This window comes from Carassius gibelio, chromosome B22 (assembly GCF_023724105.1).
Source record: "Carassius gibelio isolate Cgi1373 ecotype wild population from Czech Republic chromosome B22, carGib1.2-hapl.c, whole genome shotgun sequence".
Lineage (NCBI taxonomy): Eukaryota > Metazoa > Chordata > Actinopteri > Cypriniformes > Cyprinidae > Carassius > Carassius gibelio.
Genome location: NC_068417.1, coordinates 18148662 through 18168949, shown reverse-complemented (window position 1 = coordinate 18168949; position 20288 = coordinate 18148662). Strand labels below are relative to the sequence as shown.

Genomic DNA, 20288 nt, shown 5'->3' with positions numbered 1-20288 from the left:
ATCATGGCGGACGAAGAGGATGCAGTGGCCGTAGTTTGTGCTTTGTTTTTAACGGAAAAGAAACATAAGAAAAACAAGAAAAGGCGATGGTCAAAGAGGTGGAGACAACGCGAGCATGGACTATACTTGCTACATCATGATATGGAGGAAAGTTGTTGTTTTATCTCATAGAAATGTTGTTACGTACTACACAGATTAAAGCTGCAGTAGGGAACTTTTGACGCTCTAGCGGTTAATAAACAGAACTGCTTGCGTCTTGCGGAAGAACATCGTAGCCGGAACTACTTCTCTCTGTTTATGTCTATGAAGAATCACAAAGGTACTGGGTTACTCCGCCGCGGTACCCCCGAAGCAATCTAAAATAGTCAGAATATAAACACTTATTATAGGTGCACCCTAGTGATTCAGGACAAGCTAAAAACACGGTTTGGAAAATGGATTCATGGTGTACTAGCTTATTATGTTAATTTTTCTACATTTTGAACACAAACACAGTTACGGACCGCAGCTCTGATTGGTTGATTCTTACCCGGAGCGGATGACTTTCTGCAAATGGCAATAGGAGCACTGGGAGGAGCCAGAGGAGCTTGATTTTTTCCACAGATTATCTGTCTCATATTCTACTGTCAGGACATAATGACAGGTTTAATAAATATGTAAAAAATATTTTTTTTTTTACAAAAGTTCCCTACAGCACCTTTAATCGTTGAAATAAACGTTAATATATTCATTTCCATGTATTCTGGTGGACTGCAGTTGTGGATGTAGTTATGCCCATCGACTTTATTTGTATTTGTTATATTATATACGCCGGCTGTTTTGATTTTGTTTCCCGGTACTATCACCGCCTCGTCACCTAGCTTTCTGATTGGCTACACGCCACAGTCCACAGGCTGCGTGATTGTTTGTCCTCGGGGGATACCACACACGAGAAGAAATGGGGCCAAATAAATCCAACATGTTGGATATCCCCGATTTGAGATCGGAGCAGTCCCGACGTTCTTCCGAGCAGAGGATAGCAGTCTTAACACACCACACACGGCAGGAATATTTGATCAGATTATTTTACGATAATCGGAGCATCCTAAGGGTGTACTCACACTAGCCAGTTTGAACCGTGCCCGAGTGCGTTTGACCACCAAAGCGCGGTTCGTTTGACTAGTGTGAGTACACCCTAAGATTGTCGGAAGGGCTGAATCGGGGCTAAAATCGGCCTAATTATCCTGCCGTGTGAACCAGCCTTAATCCTTTAATGGCTTAAAATAGCTTGTATGTAACTTGTCACCCTTGCCTCATTTAGTATGCACGGTTCTATGAATATGCAAATGAGCCCTGCCTCCACTCACTCAGCTCAAGGATCCACTGGTTGACGATCACACGTATACCTGATTGGTTACAAGGTAGTTTGTGACGTCAGAAACACCAACGATTTCAAAGCGTGTTTTTGAGACTGTCTTTGGTTCACTGCAGTTTTAAAGGAGAAAATACTCCGCAACGGTGTCGACTTATGAATTCACACATGGCTTGTCTTAAAGCATGTTAAAAACACCACACAAACATTAATCAAAATATAGATTTTCACCACAGGGGGACTTTAATGTAGCGGTTTTCAAATTCTGTCCCTTGAAGTCTATTTTCCTGCAGAGTTTGGCTCCAACCCTAATCAAAAACATTTACACAAGCTAATCAATGTCTTCAGGATTACTAGAAAGTTATAGGCAAGTGAGTTTAATCAAGGCTGGAGCTAAACTCTGCAGGAAGTGGAACTCAAGAGCCAGAGTTGAGAATCCTGGTCTAACGCCTGTGGTTTAAGGTATAAAATTGTCTTGTTTGGAGGGGTGGACGGCTTTTCGCGAAAGGTAATTTTGTTTTTCTTCTTTTTTACAGTGTAAAGTAACATTGGAATTATGTACAGGGTACCAGATAAACAGAACTAACAACACTTTCAAATTTTACAGATAAAGTACCTTGGGGCTGCCACAAATAATACAGCATTAACTGCACTGACCTTCTTCCAAGAGTCTGTGGAAAGATATGGATTCCCTCTCAGGTTAAGTTGTGGTACAGAGTTATAAAGATTTTTTTTTTTTTTTTATACATATGTTCACTCAATAAATCATGGGGTATTGTGGTTGAAATTTCCCAACCAGTTTGTTCTGCTGAACACAAAAGAAGATAATTCTAAGAATATTAGACAGTCGTCTGGCACCATTCACTTCCATATTAGAGGTTGCTGCAGAACAAGACTGATTGGTGTGGGTTGCCCAGCACACACATTGAATAATTTTGTTCATCATGGGGCAGACACAATAGATGTTGACCTTGAGAATATCATGTTTCAAATCTACCAGTATTTACACTGTACGCATTGAGAACCTGGGGAAGTATTGTGATTTTGTTGACATTGAGTACAGAAGGATGCTTTCTCACAGCAAGACAACGTGGCTGTCATTGTTCCCATCCATTGATAGGATGCTACAGATGTTTCCAGCTTTAAAGGCATTCTTTTTGTCACATCAAAAGCCACCCATAGTGATCAAGAAGTGTTTTGAAAATGACCTGAGCCCGGTTCCCCCGATAACGCTCACTCTTAGCACGCTAAGAATACTCAAAAGATATATCTTATCAAAGTTGTTTATGTTCCTAAGTGTGTTCCCCGAAGTGTCCCTTAGGAAGCTTCTTAGCACGCTGCCTCTTACGTCCGACGTAACAAGGACGCTGTCCAAAGTGAGGGTGCTGAATTAGTTGGCATCGATTGCTCATGAATCGATTTTCCACTTCACGCGAAGGTGCAATACAGCATTAAGAAAGGCGTTCTATGCAAATGAAACATTCCTCAAATTATTACAGTAACATTTATTTTAACAACGTTTAAGTTATCAATAAAATACAGACTATAAATTAAATTATCAAATGGTCAGTAATATGTTAACAAGATGTTGTGACAGTTAGATGAACCGGGTATCCCTTGCTAATCATCCACCCTCCTTATCCCGTTGTGCCGCTTCTTGACATGGGTTTAACGACTTCTAAAAATGATGTAATACACTTTTGTATTAATGGTAAGGAACTTAACAATCAGAATTGATTGGCAAGCAGCTGCAGTTACTTCTGTTTAATGTGGTATTGTATTGTATCGTATATAATATATATAGCCACGTAAGGCAAAATGTCAAAAGGTTTGAAGACATGGACTTGGCCGGCGCCATCTTTGATTCAATACAAGGACACGTTGGATCGCTGCCATAGTTGGTCACTTACTGGAGACCACCATGCTTACCCATTTATAGATCTTAGCCAAATCAGTCTTTAGAGCCAAATTGTTTGCCAGATTTTAATTATCAAAAGCTATTGTCAAACTGAAACGCTTTAATGACATTACGAAATAGCCTAGGCTAATTACCACCATATTAGTTCTGATACCAAATAAAGTCAACTTCATAAATAGGCCTGTATCTATTCTTGACACACATCCGACATATTTTATTATTAGTTTTAAAATGTCCATAACATAAAATCATTGTTGAGCCACAACATTGTCAACATACCATAGTTTGACTTGTGCTGCGCTGCACTGATTTCTAAAGACTGCTGCACAGTGTCGGAGACTAGCGTCTTGAGCTCAAACAACGCTAACAGAGAGTTTACGAATGGTCCAGACCAACCTTACGAAAGTTTGACTTACAAAAGATATACTTAGTATACGAACGTGTCGGGAATTGTGCCATAACGTTAAGAGAGGAATAGGTTAAGAACTACTTAGCGATGAGAACGTTTCGGGGAACCGGGCCCAGTGAGATCTACATGTGGCACATGCATTCACTCATGTCACCCACATTCAACAAATGGAAAAGGAAAACGACTCCGTCATGGAGGTGAAGAAAATATTGAACAGCAGATGGATCCCATGGAATAGTTCTCAATGTGGATGGATATGAGTGAGCCACCAGACTGGAATGATGTGGAAGCCTGCATCAAGTACCTAGAGAAGTGGGTGCCAATTGATGATATCAAGTGTTTTGACCTGGCCTCCAACCTGAAGAAATTCATAGAAAGATGCAACAGTGATGAGGAGTTCATTGCCCTGCAGGTGCACCAGAAATGGACCAAATACTTTGAGAAGGCCAAAAGCAGCATGCTACTCAGAACTACTGAAGATTGCACATTTTGTCTTTGCACTTCCCTCTCACAATGCAGATGTTGAGAGGGTTTTCTCACTGATGCAGAGCCAGTGGAAAGGAGAGGAACCAACTCTCTGTTGAGTCATTGAAAGGGATTCTGTTTGTGCAATACAATTTGAAAGACTCTTCTTGCAAAGACTTTCATGCTTTTTTGTTAAGCAACAAAAAACTGCTAGAAAAGATCAGCTCTACAGCAAAATATAGACAAGAGGATGAGGAAGAAAAAACAGGATGAAGAGGAAAATGAGGATGAAGAAGAAAACTATATATATATACTGCAAATATAGCATAGGTATTCTTTTGCTATTTATTACTTATTTATTTTTCGAATACAGAAGAGACATTTTTTTATGATTATTTAATTCGTTATTTTTTAAACTTGTCATAATAAAACATGTTGAATCTGAATTTGTGTCTTTGGTTACAGATATTTTGCAATACAACAATTTTTCTATCCATACAGAGGATGCATACTATAAATGTATTGAAATTATAAGGTATCTTTGAGTAAACTTCAAGTATCATTTGCGTATCTCATTGCTGTGCAGAGTGTCCTGGTTTTCAAAATATGGTTACCCTTTAATGCAATGTCAGTTAGCACTGCATTGTTCATATACTTTATCGCCTGCTGAAGATGACTATATAAACCATATATTGTCACAATCGTATGTTTAATGTCTTCATGTTTCAAAAAGTTTATTTTTTTCCTGTGAAAACTGTTTTCATACAGCGATAGCTGGACGCTGTTGCCCATATTAGGAGTTTCCTGTTATGACTGAGAGCGCTGCAGGAGCGTTTAGCGCTCGCGGTGATGTTCATCTCGCCTTCTCCGAATAAAATATCAGGTCATGCGCGGATATCCGCTCTCTTTGACCTTAAAAAGTAAAAAAGTGCCCTAAAGTAGGACACTGCCTAATGCGGGACCATTAAGGTTTCGTGTTTGTAGCTCCCCCATAAATACATGTAGGCTATGCCAGTGAAACTGGAGACACATCCTGTTGTTTTTTGTTGTTGTTTTTTAATCGTATTATTTATGGATTCAATGTTTTGGTTACACATCGCAATATGTCACAGAAATCTGAAAGGCAAAACATGTCCCAAATTAGCGCAATTCACCCTATATTTATTCACACCAGCTCTTGAAAACCTCTTTGTGAATACACTTGAACAAAAAGGTGTGGGGGACGGATTTACGTGATATTAAAAGTGGTTGGGGTGGGTGGGGTAGGGCGGCGTAGATTACGTCCGCTGCGTAATCTACGCCCATGTTCACATGAGCGCGGATCGGATAAGAAGAACATTTACTTGAAAACCTATTGGAAAAGAGAAACAGAAACGATCTCTACTGATTATCCATATTACATTTGGACACCGCTCTATAAAAAAAAAAAATCATGCAGAACACGTTATTGCTCTCTCTTTTATTACTATTTATTGAAGGTAAGTTATGAATCTAAGTTTTCTCAACTGTTAGACAAAAGCGGGAACTGACATTGAAGAAACAACGCGCATTTATAGATAATATGGCAAGCGTTTTAGTAAGGTCTTCATTATTCAGATCGCATCTGAATAAGTGCTTCGTTGAATTTGCTGGAGAATTAGGGGAAAATGCGTTCACGTTTCACGCGCACATCCTCATCTCGCATCTCGTAAGAAACGTTATATAGCCTAAAGCTTATTAATGCAAAGAGACGGTAATATTGGAGTACGAAATTCAGTATATACAATAATGATGCATATACAGGCAAGCATATGAGCGTCTAAATCATCTTTTATATGATTGTGTTCAGTTGCAATTTCATTTCTGTCTCACACAATGTTTTCAGTTGAATCTATTACTAACGTGGTATTAGTGAATTTAATCTATATCTGTAACTGTTCCCTTTATTCTGCAGGTGTGTCTGGTGGAGATGAAACCGTGTCAGTGTCAGTGATGGAAGGGGATTCTGTCACTCTACACATGGACCTTACTCAAATACAAAACGATGATACCATACTGTGGATGTTTGGACCTAAAGACTCTATCGTATCTCAAATAACGAGAAAGAACGATTTGACCTCATTATTTTTAACCGATGATGAGCGATTCATTGGCAGACTGCAAGTGGATCAAAACACTGGCTCTCTGACTATTAGGAATACAAGGATCACACACACTGGACAATATAAACTAACTGTCTCTAGAAAAAAGACTACAATCAAGATATTTAGTATTACTGTCTTTGGTGGGTATAGATCAAGGTTTGTATAGATGAATGTTAGATCATTGAAAATCTAATGTATTACATTACAGACAAATATCTTGATTTAAGTTGAAATGTCCCACTTCTAACCTCAGTCCAGTCCACTCAATCACACATCTGATCTGGATGTTTTCCAGGCGTTGTTAATGAGACGGATGGAGTGAAGTCAGTGTCAGTGATGGAGGGAGATCCTGTCACTCTACAAACTGATGCTGAAATACACTCAGATGATCTGATAGTGTGGAGGTTTGGAGATAAAGGCATCCTCCTGGCTAAACTCGATGTAGGGACTAATGAGAGCTCATTAAATGCTGCTGATGAGAGATTCAAAGATCGTCTGCAGCTCAATCAGACCGGAGCTCTGACCATCACAAACACCAGAACTGAACACGCTGGACTTTATGAAGTACAGATCAGAGGCCGAGAGAGCTCCCAGCAATTCCTTCTTTCTGTCAAGGGTGAGGCTTTATAGTTATATTGATGAGAACCCCTGCCTTAGTATATATATATATATATATATATATATATATATATATATATATATATATATATATATATATATATATATATATATATATATATATATATATATATATATATTAGGGCTGCACGATGTGTTGTTTAAGCATCGATATCGCGATGTACAAATCCACGATAGTCACATCGCAGGATGTGCGATGTAGGCTGTCGTAGTTGATCCGTTATTCATTAACTGTATGGGCCAAAGAGCGCGCGCGCGCGAGAGAGAGAGAGAGAGAGAGCGCGCGGCCGGCGACACACTAGATGCGTGGCGCAAGCATCTCAGCTGCGTGGCGTGTCCGTTTTTAATTCGGCTCCCATGTTAACAGGTTAGAGCTTGCAGACTGCCTGCATGAGACGCGCGTCTCAGGCGCGGCTCAAGCCGCGCGGAAAACACGTGCATGCTAGAAATAGAGCCGACGCCTATTTATACTGCACCTGTCACCGGCCTGAGAGAGAGAGAGCGCGCGCGCAAAGCGAGCCCCGGCCGCACGCTCAATGTCTTCAAACAACACGAGCGCTGTCTTGCTCTCTCTCCCTCGCGCATATTAATCAATTGACACGATGGTGTCGATGTTTAAATAATTTAAAATGAGAATGTAAGTTTGCTCACCCCATGTTTGTTTGTAAGAATATTTTTTTATTTCATATCGCAATATATATCGCAGAAAAATAAAATATCGCAATGTAATTTTTTCCCAATATCGTGCAGCCCTAATATGTGTATATATATATATATATATATATGTATGTATGTATGTATGTATGTATGTATGTATGTATGTATATATATATATATATATATATATATATATATATATATATATATATATACACACACACACACACACACACACACACACACACAGTACAGAGTTTGGACACACCTTCTCATTCATAGAGTTTTCTTTATTTTCATGACTATGAAAATTGTAGATTCACACTGAAGGCATCAAAACTATGAATTAACACATGTGGTATTATATATGGAATTACATACATAACAAAAAAGTGTGAAACAACTGAAAATATGTCATATTCTAGCTTCTTCTTTTGCTTTGATTACTGCTTTGCAAACTCTTGGCATTCTCTTGATGAGCTTCAAGAGGTAGTCACCTGAAATGGTCTCCCAACAGTCTTGAAGGAGTTCCCCGAGAGATGCTTAGCACTTGTTGGCCCTTTTGCCTTCTGTCTGCGGTCCAGCTCACCCCTAAACCATCTCGACTGGGTTCAGGTCCGGTGACTGTGGAGGCCAGGTCATCTGGCGCAGCACCCCATCACTCTCCTTCTTGGTCAAATAGCCCTTGATGCCTTCAGTGTGACTCTACAATTTTCATAGTCATGAAAATAAAGAAAACTCTTTGAATGAGAAGGTGTGTCCAAACTTATGGTCTGTACTGTGTGTGTGTGTGTGTGTGTGTATATATATATATATATATATAATCAACAACTATTTGAAAATATGATTTAGGGCTGGGCTGGGTAATGTTACTTATATATATATAATATATATATATATATATATATATATATATATATATATATATATATATATATATATATATATATATATATATATATATATTGTTACAATAACTTGACTTGGTTACTCAAAACATTTTAATAAAAAATCTGATTAAAATTCAGTCTGACACATTCACCCACACGTCTTTTTCTTTAGCAGCTGCCGATCTTGGTCTGTCTCCTGGTGTTACAGCAGCGATAACTATTGCCGTTCTGCTGGCGGTTGCAGTTTTGATTTACTGTCAGTGCAGAAACTGTAAACTAAAAAAACTATTGTGTAAGTATGATAGCCACTTTTTGGTATGCTGCATTAGAGCTTAAAGGTGCATAATAATGTTTAAAAATCAGTATTTAAATGTTTCAGATTGACTGGATTTGTGAATGGAAGAAATATACTTTCAGTTACATTTAAGAATAGCATTAGAATAACGTGTTTTATTTTGTACCTTTTTTAATTAATTGGTGGAGTTTGGGGAAGGGCTTGATTGAAAGGATGAAGGTTCAAGATGTCAATCTTGATTCATTATTGGTGAATCAAGACTGCTGCGTAAAAACATTTGTACACATATTTTCCGCTCATATATGTATTTTATAGAGCCATTCTGATTCTCAGTGGATTGATACATTTGTAATACAAATCATCCCACATTCTTTGTACAGTTCATATGTAAATCATCAATATCTGCTATTTGCAATTTCTGTGAACATGCCAAGCCAAAATAACCAATGTGCTGCTGTCACAGGTGAAAATCAGTCAGTGATAGAAGGAGAATCTGTCATTCTACCTACTGGTCTTACTGAAATACATAAAGATGAAAAGATACAATGGTGGTACGGAGATAAAAACAATCTCATTGCCATCCATGAAATTAATGGAGTGAATAGCAAGAGAGCATATCCTGGTGTTGATGGGAGATTCAGGAGCAAACTGAGCCTAGATGATTTGGGAAATCTCACCATCAATAACATCAGAACCATTCACACTGGACTCTATAACCTCAAGATCAGCAGCAGAAGAAGAATAACCAAATACAAGCGATTCATTCTGACTGTTGGTGGTGAGTAAGTCTTTCAATGTGTTAATGATCATGGTTTAGATCAGGGATGTCCAAACATGTTCCTGGTGGACCAATTTCCTGCAGAGTTTAGCTTCATTAAACTGCTTATTTAAACAGCTAATCAAGGTCTTCAGGATTACTACAAACTTCCAGGCAAGATGGTTGCAGCAGCTTGGAGCTAAACTCTGGAGGACTCTAAGGGTCACATTTGCATTGTAGGTCTTCATGACCTATTCCGATTTTGTCTCTCTATTTGAAGTTTTAGACGACATGCTTACATTTATTTTAAAAGTGACCCATATCAAGATGTGTGGATTTTACACTGCACTTCGTGAAACAAAACACAACAAATATCATATATGACATCACAAATCAATTTCCATAGTACAATAAGTTTAAAGGGATACTCTACCCCTAAATGAAAATTTTGTCATTAATCACTTACCCCTATGTCGTTCCAAACCTGTTTGTCTTTGGAGCACAATTTAAGATATTTTGGATGAAAACCTGGAGGCTTGAGACTGTCCCATAGACTGCCAAGTAAATAACAGTGTCAAGGTCCAGAAAAGCTATGAAAGTCGTCGTCAGAATACTCCATCTGCCATCAGATGTGCAATCTGGGTCATATGACGCGATGGGAACACTTTTTGTAAGCGAAGAAAACAAAACTGGGCGGATTAATGGGTGAATGAAAAACGGGCTTTAATTTAGAAACATGAAACACCGAATGAATTCTCCTATACCCAGGAGGGAATTAATTTTATTTGACAGTAATTTATAAATAATTTTGGTGACAGTAAATGTGCCAATAAATTTTGGCACAAGCTTATTAATGACGGATCGTAGAGGAATATTCTGTGATGAAAGCCACACTTTTTGACCTGCGACGTAGATGGGAGGTTTCAACCAGTGGTGACTGGCCTGAACCTTGGTGTGCGCCCACACCCGGAGCAGGGTCAATCTGGCCCTGGTCCAGGTGCGTCGGCACCTCTGGATAAATGCATGGGCAGAGGGGAACGCGACTTCGGATTCCAATTCTGGAAAAAGTGGTGGCTGGTACCCTAAACTACACTGAAAAGGCGATAGGCCCGTAGCTGAAACTGGTAACAAGTTACATGAGAGCTGTTGACTCCAAGAGGAGGGGTTCTGAGAAACCAAACATCGCAACACTCGTTCTAGATCTTGGTTGGCCCTCTCCGTCTGACCATTACTCTGAGGATGAAATACAGAGGAAAGACTAACAGTCGCCCCCAGTAATTTAAAAAAATTCTATCCAAAATTTGGAAACAAACTGAGGCCCCCTGTCAGAAACCACGTCCATCGGGAGGCCATGTAAGCAATAAATGTGATCTATGACAGCAACAGCTGTTTCTTTGGCAGAGGGTAATTTAGGCAGAGGAATGAAATGAGTTGCCTTTGAGAACCAGTCCACCACAGTCAAAACCACCGTGTTTCCCTGTGAAGGAGGGAGACCTGACACGAAATCTAGTGAAATGTGGGACCAGTGTCTCAAAGGAACTAACAGCGGCTGAAGGAGTCCAGCAGGGGGTCGATTGGAAGACTTCAAAACAGCACAGGCAGAGCAAGCCAAAACAAAAAGACAAATGTCACAAGCCATTGCTGGACACCAAAACCGCTTTTTTAACGAGAAACATGGTACGATTAATCCCAGGATGGCAAGCTACTTTGGAATAATGACCCCATCGGATGACTTCGGACCTTAAAGCGTCTGGCACAAATAACTGACCCGGTGGGCATCTGGGCCAGGGCGTTACCCCTTGCAAGTCTATGCGAACCTTTGACACAATATCCCATGTCACTGCAGAAATAAAGTCTTTCTGTTGTACAATGGGTTCGGAAAAAGATGGGTGATCCGTAACATAAATAATACGGGATAACGTGTCGGGTTTGATTTTCTTAGAACCTGGACGATAAGAAATAGAAAATTCAAAACCACAGAAAAAAAAGAGCCCACCGAGCCTGCCTAGAGTTTAATCTTTTGGTGGACTTGATGTATTCAATATTTTTGTGATCGGTCCAAACAATTAAAGGAAACCCCGAACCTTCCAAGCAATGACGCCACTCTTCCAAAGCAAGCTTGACTGCCAACAGCTCTCTGTTACCAATGTCATAATTACGCTTAGCGGGGGACAAACGGTGAGAGAAATACACGCAAGGATGCACCTTACATCCGTGAGGGAATGCTGGGATAGAACCACGCCAACCCCCACCTCTGACGAGTCAACCTCCACCACAAACTGCCAGGAAGGATCAGGGGCCATGAGAATGGGAGCTGAAATGAAGCAGTTCTTTAGTTTGGTAAATGCAGCTTCCGCTGCACTAGACCACCTGAAGGCAGTCTTGATGGAGGTTAAGACAGTCAAAGGTGCGGCTAGCTGGCTGAAGTTGCAAATAAACCTCCAGTAGAAATTGGAAGAGCTCAGAAACCTCTACACGGCCTTATAAGACTCTGGGGTTGGCCAATTTACCACAGCCTGAATCTTGTCGGTATCCATGCACACCCCCTCGGCCGAGACGATGTATCCCAAAAAAGGAACCAACTGTGCATGGTGCACTTCTCCGCCTTGACAAAAAGCCCATGCTCTAACAGCCTCTGAAGCACTCGCCTGACATGTTGAACATGTTCCTGGAGAGAATGAGAAAAGATCAGTATGTCATCCAGGTAGACATAAATTAACTGATCTACCATATCTCTCAACACATCGTTGACGAGTGCTTGGAATACCGCGGGGGCATTACAAAGACCAAAAGGAAGAACAAGATATTCAAAGTGCCCGCTGGGGGTATTAATCGTGGTCTTTCATTCATCCCCCTCTATTATGCGAACCAAATTATAAGCATTACGGAGATCTAATTTCGTAAAAATTGCTGCCCCCTGCAGACGCACGAAAGCCGACGACATCAAAGGCAAAGGATAAGTATTCTTCACCGTGATGTCATTCAACCCTCGATAGTCAATACAGGGGCAAAGAGAGCCGTCTTTCTTTTTTTCGAAAAAAAAATCCCACACCTGCTGGAGAGGAAGAGGGGCGGATGATCTTGGCTGCAAGAGAATCAGAAATATATTTATCCATGACCTCCCTCTCTGGATTGGAAATGTACCTGACGTACCTGACAGTAACTCCATAGCACAGTCATAGGGACGATGCAGAGGTAGAGAAGCAGCCTGAGACTTAATGAACACTCTATTCAGGTTGAGGTACTCACGTGGCACGTTAGACAGGTCAGTGTGATCATCAATATTCACTCCAGGACAACACAAAATGTATCCCCAGTTTATGTGGGGATTATGGAACACCAGTCAGGGATGCCCCAAGACCACAGGAGCAGCAGGAGTGTCAGTGAGCAGAAAGTCAATGATCTCAGTGTGTTGTCCAGAGATGATGAGTTTGACGGAGACTGTGGACTATGTGACGGAGAGTCAGCCTTAACGGTAGTGACGTAACAGAAACAGAGGATTTAAGAGTTGCTCCACCCGTCAGTAACCTCTTAACTACTGGCGGCCACCGGCTTTTACTTGCAGAACGACGTGGCCGGCGGCTCCACAGTGTCAGCACTAACCTCTCTCTCTGCGTCTCTGCTTCTCCTGCTGTGAAAGGCGAGACCTGCCCATCTGCATGGGTTCGAGGTCTGGAAAAGAGAACTCACTCTTGCCCATGACTGAAGATAGGCTGCTCTGATGGGTGATGTCAGGGATTCTCCTTAGTGTCTTCTGTTGAACACGCCTCCTTACTCTGGCATCCACCCGAATATCCAGCTCAATGAGCTTATCCACCCTGCTAAATATCGTCCTTGATGGTGTCCGAAAGTCCATGAAGAAACCGGTCCAACTGCGCCTCAGAATTCCAGCAGCACTCCACGGCTAAAGTGCAAAATTCAATACAATAATCGGCTACGGTGCGATCCCCTCGTCGCAGCTCCGTGAGAAGTCGAGCTGCCTTTCTGCCATAAGCAGTGCAATCAAATACCTTCTTCAGCTCCTGTGAAAACGCTTGGAAGGAAGTGCAGCACGGAAGTCTCTGTTCCCACACGGTGGTTCCCCAGCTTGCCGCTCGTCCAGTGAGCAGAGTTATAAAGAACACTGCATCAGATTCCTCGGTTGAAGAAAAATATAGAGGGAGCATTTAGCCACAAATGAGTAAATTGTGTTCCAAAGATGAACATAGCTTTTATGTATTTGGAACAATGTGGGGGTAAGTGAATAATGATTAAATTTTAATTTTGGGGTGGAGTAGCCCTTTAATTTATTGTCATGGAATTCATATAGAAACATTTTTAATGCAATAGTTATATACATCAATATAATTATATAGTACAAAATTTTCCGGACAGTGATTATGTAGGCTATGCATCTGATTTTTATCTGATTTATTTCCATATATGAATGAGGCCTAAAATTTAATTCCTGTGATTTTTTTTCCCACTTACAAAGTGGATAGCTAATAGCATCCTACAGTGATTGGATTAGTTCAGTGCCTTTGGGTCTCATTATGTTAGCTGTCAGTAAGATAACTGAACAATACAAAATGGAGAGGAAGCTCCTAGTTATCTTTGAATATGCCAAAGTACGTTAGAAATGTCATCTAAACATGCAATGTTAAAACTGCAAACTACTTACCACTTTATTTTCTTCTGTATTTCTTTGTTTGTTTGCTGTTGTGACATGAAGTGAGGACGCACAAAGTGCAAGAGGGAGAACCTGTCCCTCTACGCAATAATGCTGAAATACAGACCGGTGATCTAATACTGTGGACGTTTGGAGCTGAAAACCGTCTCGTTGCTATAAAGGATTCAAGAGCAACTGAGATTTTTAGTGACAGACTGGAGCTGGATGATGAGACTGGATCTCTGACCATCAAAGACATCAGAACCACAGACTCTGGACATTTTAAACTCCAGATCATCAACAGCCTAAAGACCACATTCAGGAGATTCAATATAGATGTCACAGGTGAGTGAAGCATCATTTATTACTTTAATAACAGTATGTTTACACAACAGTTCTAGTCCTTGAATCTGATTGGTTGAGAAGCTTCCTATTTGTAAAATAATATGTGTATATGTTTAAGCAACACTGTTTCTCTGTCTGTTTCAATTTTCGTCATTGTCTCTAGATGTTGTTTCCACAGAAAAACAAGAGAAGGGGGAAAAGGAGCAGCAGGAGACGAGTTCAGTTTAATGAGGCGAGAGACTCCCAGCAGTGTGAATCATGGAGAACATCTGAGCCGATCATTTCTGTCCTCTAGTGGACAAAAACTGATCTAAGAATCAAATTAAAGATCTTAAAGAATTGACGGTAGAACCTCTGAGTCCTAAATGTTTAGCTTATGAAAGGTCAAATGTTTAGCCTATGAAAGGTCAAAGGAAATTTAGATTTACAACAGTGACTTCTAATAATATTCTTAACCTACTTATAACCATTTAGCATGAGATGTTGTTTCAGTGTTGTTTCAAACAGTAATCAGTGGAAGAGTGCTGTTTTGCAAGTAGCGACTAGAAATGTTTCTTTCAAATGACTATTGTAGATGGCTATTATACATTACATTTGGTCAAATTGTTGTTTTGGGATTTTTTGGCCTGACTTAAGTAAATGACTAGACATCAAGCTTTTGATATCATCTTTGCAGTCTATTAGTTTGGAGAACTGGTATGTTAATTGGCCAATTATGATAAACATAGCAGTGGAAGCTCACTCCATGTGTCCTGCTAATGTCTCCCAGTGGAAACATTCATGATGTCATTTGGTACATTACTGTGAAATTGGATTTCACTCATCTCGTAAGGCAACAGTCTGCTGCCAGACACATTCCACGAGCGCTGGTACATAATATTCCAGAAGATCTGTTCATGTAAAAGACTATAGTCTGTTCTGATCACCTGAGCAATTCAAAGCATGTTTGTGATAATGATTATGATCATTTGCTTGCTTCTTAATCAATGCATGCATTCAAATGTTTTAATATACAACTTTACTAAAGTTTTTTACGGTGACTGTTTTGATATGTCCTTTGATAATCGATACTGTAGATTAAGTTTAAATTTACTTAAGTAAATAAACTTCATGCATGATTAAATATATATAAGTTAAATGAACTTGACAATTCTCAGTAACATTGACAAATAAAAGTAATAGAAACAAAAGGAAACGTTGTGGAATAACTATTTATTCAATTGTGATTACTTAAAAGTGTGAATCTACTTCAAACCAACAAATGGATTATGAGAAAAATGAGTTCAGCCTTATTAAATGGAGTAAGTTTCTTTCCATTGGACAAAACGGTCTTTATAGTAAAAAGGTTCCATGAAATGTAACACTAGCATTATAACAAAAATAAATCCAACAGAAGATATATTGTAAAAGTGTTTTCTGGTGCTCACTGTAGACTTGATTTTTGTCTTTGACTTCCTGTAAAATTAGGAGCCCTCATTTTCTTTGAGATTAACATCATCCATTACATGTGAAATAGATTATTTCTCTCTTTTCAGTTTCTGTGTCTGTCCCTGTATTTTCCTTCAGATTCCACAGGAAAACAAGGAAATTAATCAGTGACTGTATGCTGCTGTTGAATGAAGAGGACGTGGATCGAGTGAATGTGTGAGCATTTGAGCCCAACAACACATTTCTGGGTAACACTTTAGAATAAGGTTCCATTAGTTAATGTTAGTTAATGTATTAATTAACATGAATAAACAATGAATAATACATTTATTACTGTATTTATTCATCTTCGTTAATGTTAGTTAATGAAAATACAGTTATTCATTGTTAGTTCATGGTAATTCACAGTGCATTAACTAATAATAACAAGCACAACTTTTGATTTAAATAATGCATTAGTAAATGTTGAAATTAACATGAACTAAGACTTATAAATGCTGTAGAAGGATTGTTCTTGCTTAGTTCATGTTAACCAAAGTAGTTAACTAACATTAAATAATGGAACCTTATTCTAAAGTGTTACCCATTTCTGATTTTACAAAAGCGAAAAATGAACCAATGTTTTGTTGAACCTTGAAGGTAGAACCTGAGTCCTAAATGTTTAGCTTATGAATGGTCAAAGGAGATTGAAATGTACTATTTCAACAATGACTAAGAATATTCTTAACCTACTTATAACCAATTTTCATAATAAAAAGCTCATTCTTAAAAGCTGCTATTAATTAAACATTTTAAAAATAGCCATTATGTTTCTCTATTGTTACATTTTATATAAAAAATTATCCATTCGCTGAAACCGATGATTAATGTTGTTTTTAATTTTATTTTAAAAGTATTTCTTAAAGCAATTTTTAAACTGTACTTACCTTTATAGCATTTCAGCCCAATAAATAAATAAATAAAAATGAAAGAAAATAAGATGATATAGTGATATGGTATGAGGATTGCCATGCACATAAAATAACAAAGGGATGCTAAAACAGATCAAAATGTCACAGCAGTGGAAGAATATATGGAGGCAGAGCCGATCCTTCGTATACGCAAAGTACGCAAGCTGCATAGGGCCCCCGAAACACCAGGGCCCCTTGCACTCAAAGATGATTTCATTTTAGTTTCGTTTTGAAAAATGAATTGTGATTTATTTTAATGCAGTACGCTCTCATCCTTTCTACATAAAAAATAGTCAAATCATGTAACGTGAATGTCAGTCTCAGGCACAAAAAAAAAAAAAAAAAAATGAGATGAAAGCATACCGAGCCGCGGAAGAGACTCTGTTCCTCAAGCACAACAGGACCACAGCAGGCTTCACTTCAAATCACAAACTTACTTGCAAGTGTCACATGAAATCAGTGAATCACATACCCGCACAACTTCTATTTTAACTGTAGCATTTTATAACGTATTATAAATGTACAGTAGTACAAATACATCAAAAACAAGCTCCACGCTGTTGTAAAACCAACCCCCCCAGACATCGCTTTGGATAAAAACATCCGCCATATGCAGAAATGCACGTTTTGAGTGGTTTATACAGACGCTTTTGGTACTTCATCAAATGCAATGAATATATGAGCAGAGTTCTGCTTTGTAAATAAATGATAATATCATCAGTAATGTACCTGAACTTGGCTGATCGTGTTCAGTTTTGTTGTTATTCTCAGTTTGATTGACGGTTGAATCGTTCACCACAAAGCTGGGCGTCACACAATTTGAGCTTGACAAACTTTCCGGTGATGAAGTACTCCGTGGATGTTCTGGTAATGACAGATGATACCTTGACTTCAGTCTCATCACACACACTTTTGAATATCATAAAATGCGGTTGTAAAAAAAATTTAAATAAATGACTAATATATAATTCAAATGAAGGTTAGTGCAAATGATGCCATAATGTTCTACTCACGGTAGACTGTAACATTAAAAGTTCTGTATTTTGTCTCTTCTCCGACAACTGTGAGATGATAAAGTCCAGAGTCAGTGGTTCTGGTGTTTGTGATGGTCAGAGATCCAGTCTGATCCAGTTTCAGTCTGTTTCTGAATCTCCCACCAGCACCATCATAGATTGAGATTGATTGTGTGAGTCTGTTAAATTCAGCTATTCTTGTGCTTCCGAACATCCACTGTATCAACAAATATGTCTGTACTTCAGAAACATCAGTGTTTAGAGTGACAGGATCTCCCATCATCACTGATATTCTCTTCACTGCGTCTGTCACATCTAGAAAACAAACAGAAATATATTTGGTCACAGACTAAAGGACTGTTCACACCAAGAATGATAACTACAAATATAGCCTTAATGATAATTTCTACATAAAATGTCATAATAAGGATGTTCAGTATAATTTAACCCAAACTTTTATCAGTATCTTTAAGAAAATATAGACACAAATTGAGGCTCTGGGGCATACATAGCCTATTAAATCCCTGAGATTTGGCCCCAATCTGGAAGACAATGTGTAATAAATATAATTTATAAGGTCTGTGCTGTTGAAGAGCATTTACAAGACTGCAGAACTCATACAGGACGGGCAGCTATTTTGGGTTGTTCTGAAATGATTTGTTCCTCATTAACTGACACATGCAATTCTTCTTTTTGAGTGTCACCTGATATTTCTTCTGCACTCGTTTTTGCGTGCTAAAAGAAGTGAAACATAGCACTCACTCTGTGGATCAAATGATTTGTATCTTATTCAGTTAACAAGTTAGAGTTACTGAGAGATAACGAACCACAATGAATTAGCTACATGCCTGTTGAATAACAGCAAGTTAACATTGATACTTATTTCAAAGCTGTGCATTTTTTGTGTTTTACAACAAGATAAAATTTGTTTTGGTATATTTTTGAATTCTTTCAGCAAAATTACTCACCACACTCCTAAACAACTTAATCAATAAAAATAGCCTTGTTTTTATAGTTGTAGTTATTCCATGTTAACTACAACTTAACCATGGTTTTGTTAAAAAAAAAAAAAAAAAAAAAAAAAAAAAAAATTTAACTATGGTATTGGGGTGATTACACAAATAGTAATAATACAATAAAAAATAAAAACACAAATATAGTAGAAGAAGAAGTTAAGAATAGAATAGAAGTTAAATCATAAAAACACATCAATAACTTACCAACCATACGATATGAGCACAAACAGAAAAAAACAAAAGTGTTAACCATATTCCCTGGCCGTTTGTCCTCCACTAATAACCCTGACTTTGAGTTGTAGCTGAGTTTTGTCGCTGCATGTCGGCAATGCTCAAAGAGTTTAGTCATTTGTAGGTGTTCCCGTTACTGGTTGCCAAGTAACATTTATGAATGACACAAGTGGGTGTCATGCAGTGTTGTTGACAATGCATACGATTTTTGACCTCTGAACATTTTAAGGGTGAATATCCAGTTGTGTATTGGTGCCTGGAGAAGTGGGTATACACTTAATTTATGCCCCATTTTTTTAAGGGTAGCCAGCAATGGATGATCACTCTGTGTTATATATACACTGTCGTGTATATTTAGTTCACCCCAAAAATGGGTCATTAATATTTGTATATTATCACTTAACTTCTGCTGCTTGACTTCATAGAGTAAGGATCATTATGAAATTAAAATTATCCACAGAAGAGTTGCAGATTTTGCAATTAATAGACTGGCGCAATTAACATTTTGTCAGTAACTTATCTCTAGTAATTTACATAATTTTTTTGTTGTTGTGTTCGTAGGAGAATCATACGATGGAGTTTTAGTGCCAAGTTGAAAAAAATAAATAAATCTAAGATTACGAGATTAGAGTTGAAATGTTTTGAGAATAAAGTCGAAATATGAGAATAAAGTCAAAATGTTTTGAGAATAAAGTTGTAATAGGCCTACAACGAGAATAAAGTTGAAATATTTTGAGAATAAAGTCGTAATACTACGAGAATAAAGTTGAAATATTATGAGAATAAAGTTGAAATGTTGCCGTAAAATAGCGTAATGAGTTCAGACATGTTGTATTGCGTCTGTGTATATAGTGTGTTTTTGTTTATTGTTTTTGTCCGTGCACACAAAAATAACTTTCCTCGCACACTCCAGTGAGATACCTCAGCCTATTTTGTCCCAGATTATTTCCATTTGTGCACAACGGTGAACCTAAGTCAGCATTCATTGTGCTACTGCAGTTGAGCTTGCTACCCGAGTGAGCATAACCCCTGGCTAATTGGGATCCGAGCTAACAACATTTGCTCCATTGGCAGCTAGCTACACTAACTCCTACCATCACTGCAAGGATATAGCATACAGCTGAGCCGAAAACTGCGTAATATACAGAATTAC

General features: G+C 38.6%; 1 protein-coding gene across 3 annotated transcripts; it reads left to right on the top strand.

Annotated features, from left to right (window-relative positions):
* Positions 1-5456: 5456 nt before the first annotated feature.
* Positions 5457-16166, top strand: LOC127988477 (uncharacterized). 3 transcript variants are annotated; one of them, XM_052591247.1, is made up of 7 exons: positions 5457-5621; positions 6077-6406; positions 6562-6882; positions 8628-8744; positions 9211-9525; positions 14216-14497; positions 14661-16166. In XM_052591247.1, the coding sequence occupies exons 1-7, from the start codon at positions 5576-5578 to the stop codon at positions 14723-14725; spliced, it is 1476 nt and encodes a 491-aa protein (XP_052447207.1). In that variant the 5' UTR covers positions 5457-5575; the 3' UTR covers positions 14726-16166. The 3 variants fall into 3 exon arrangements, with proteins under 3 accessions (XP_052447207.1, XP_052447208.1, XP_052447206.1); XM_052591248.1 differs by having other exon boundaries at positions 8625-8744; positions 14676-16166; XM_052591246.1 differs by having other exon boundaries at positions 8625-8744.
* The last annotated feature ends 4122 nt before the right edge of the window (positions 16167-20288 follow it).

Bases quoted from the DNA above. Each gene is read 5' to 3' on its own strand.
- LOC127988477 (XM_052591246.1), top strand. From the start codon at position 5,576: ATGCAGAACACGTTATTGCTCTCTCTTTTATTACTATTTATTGAAG. The intron at 5,622-6,076 runs GTAAGTTATGAA...TTTATTCTGCAG, and splicing joins TTTATTACTATTTATTGAAG to GTGTGTCTGGTGGAGATGAA. The intron at 8,745-9,210 runs GTAAGTATGATA...CTGCTGTCACAG, and splicing joins TAAACTAAAAAAACTATTGT to GTGAAAATCAGTCAGTGATA.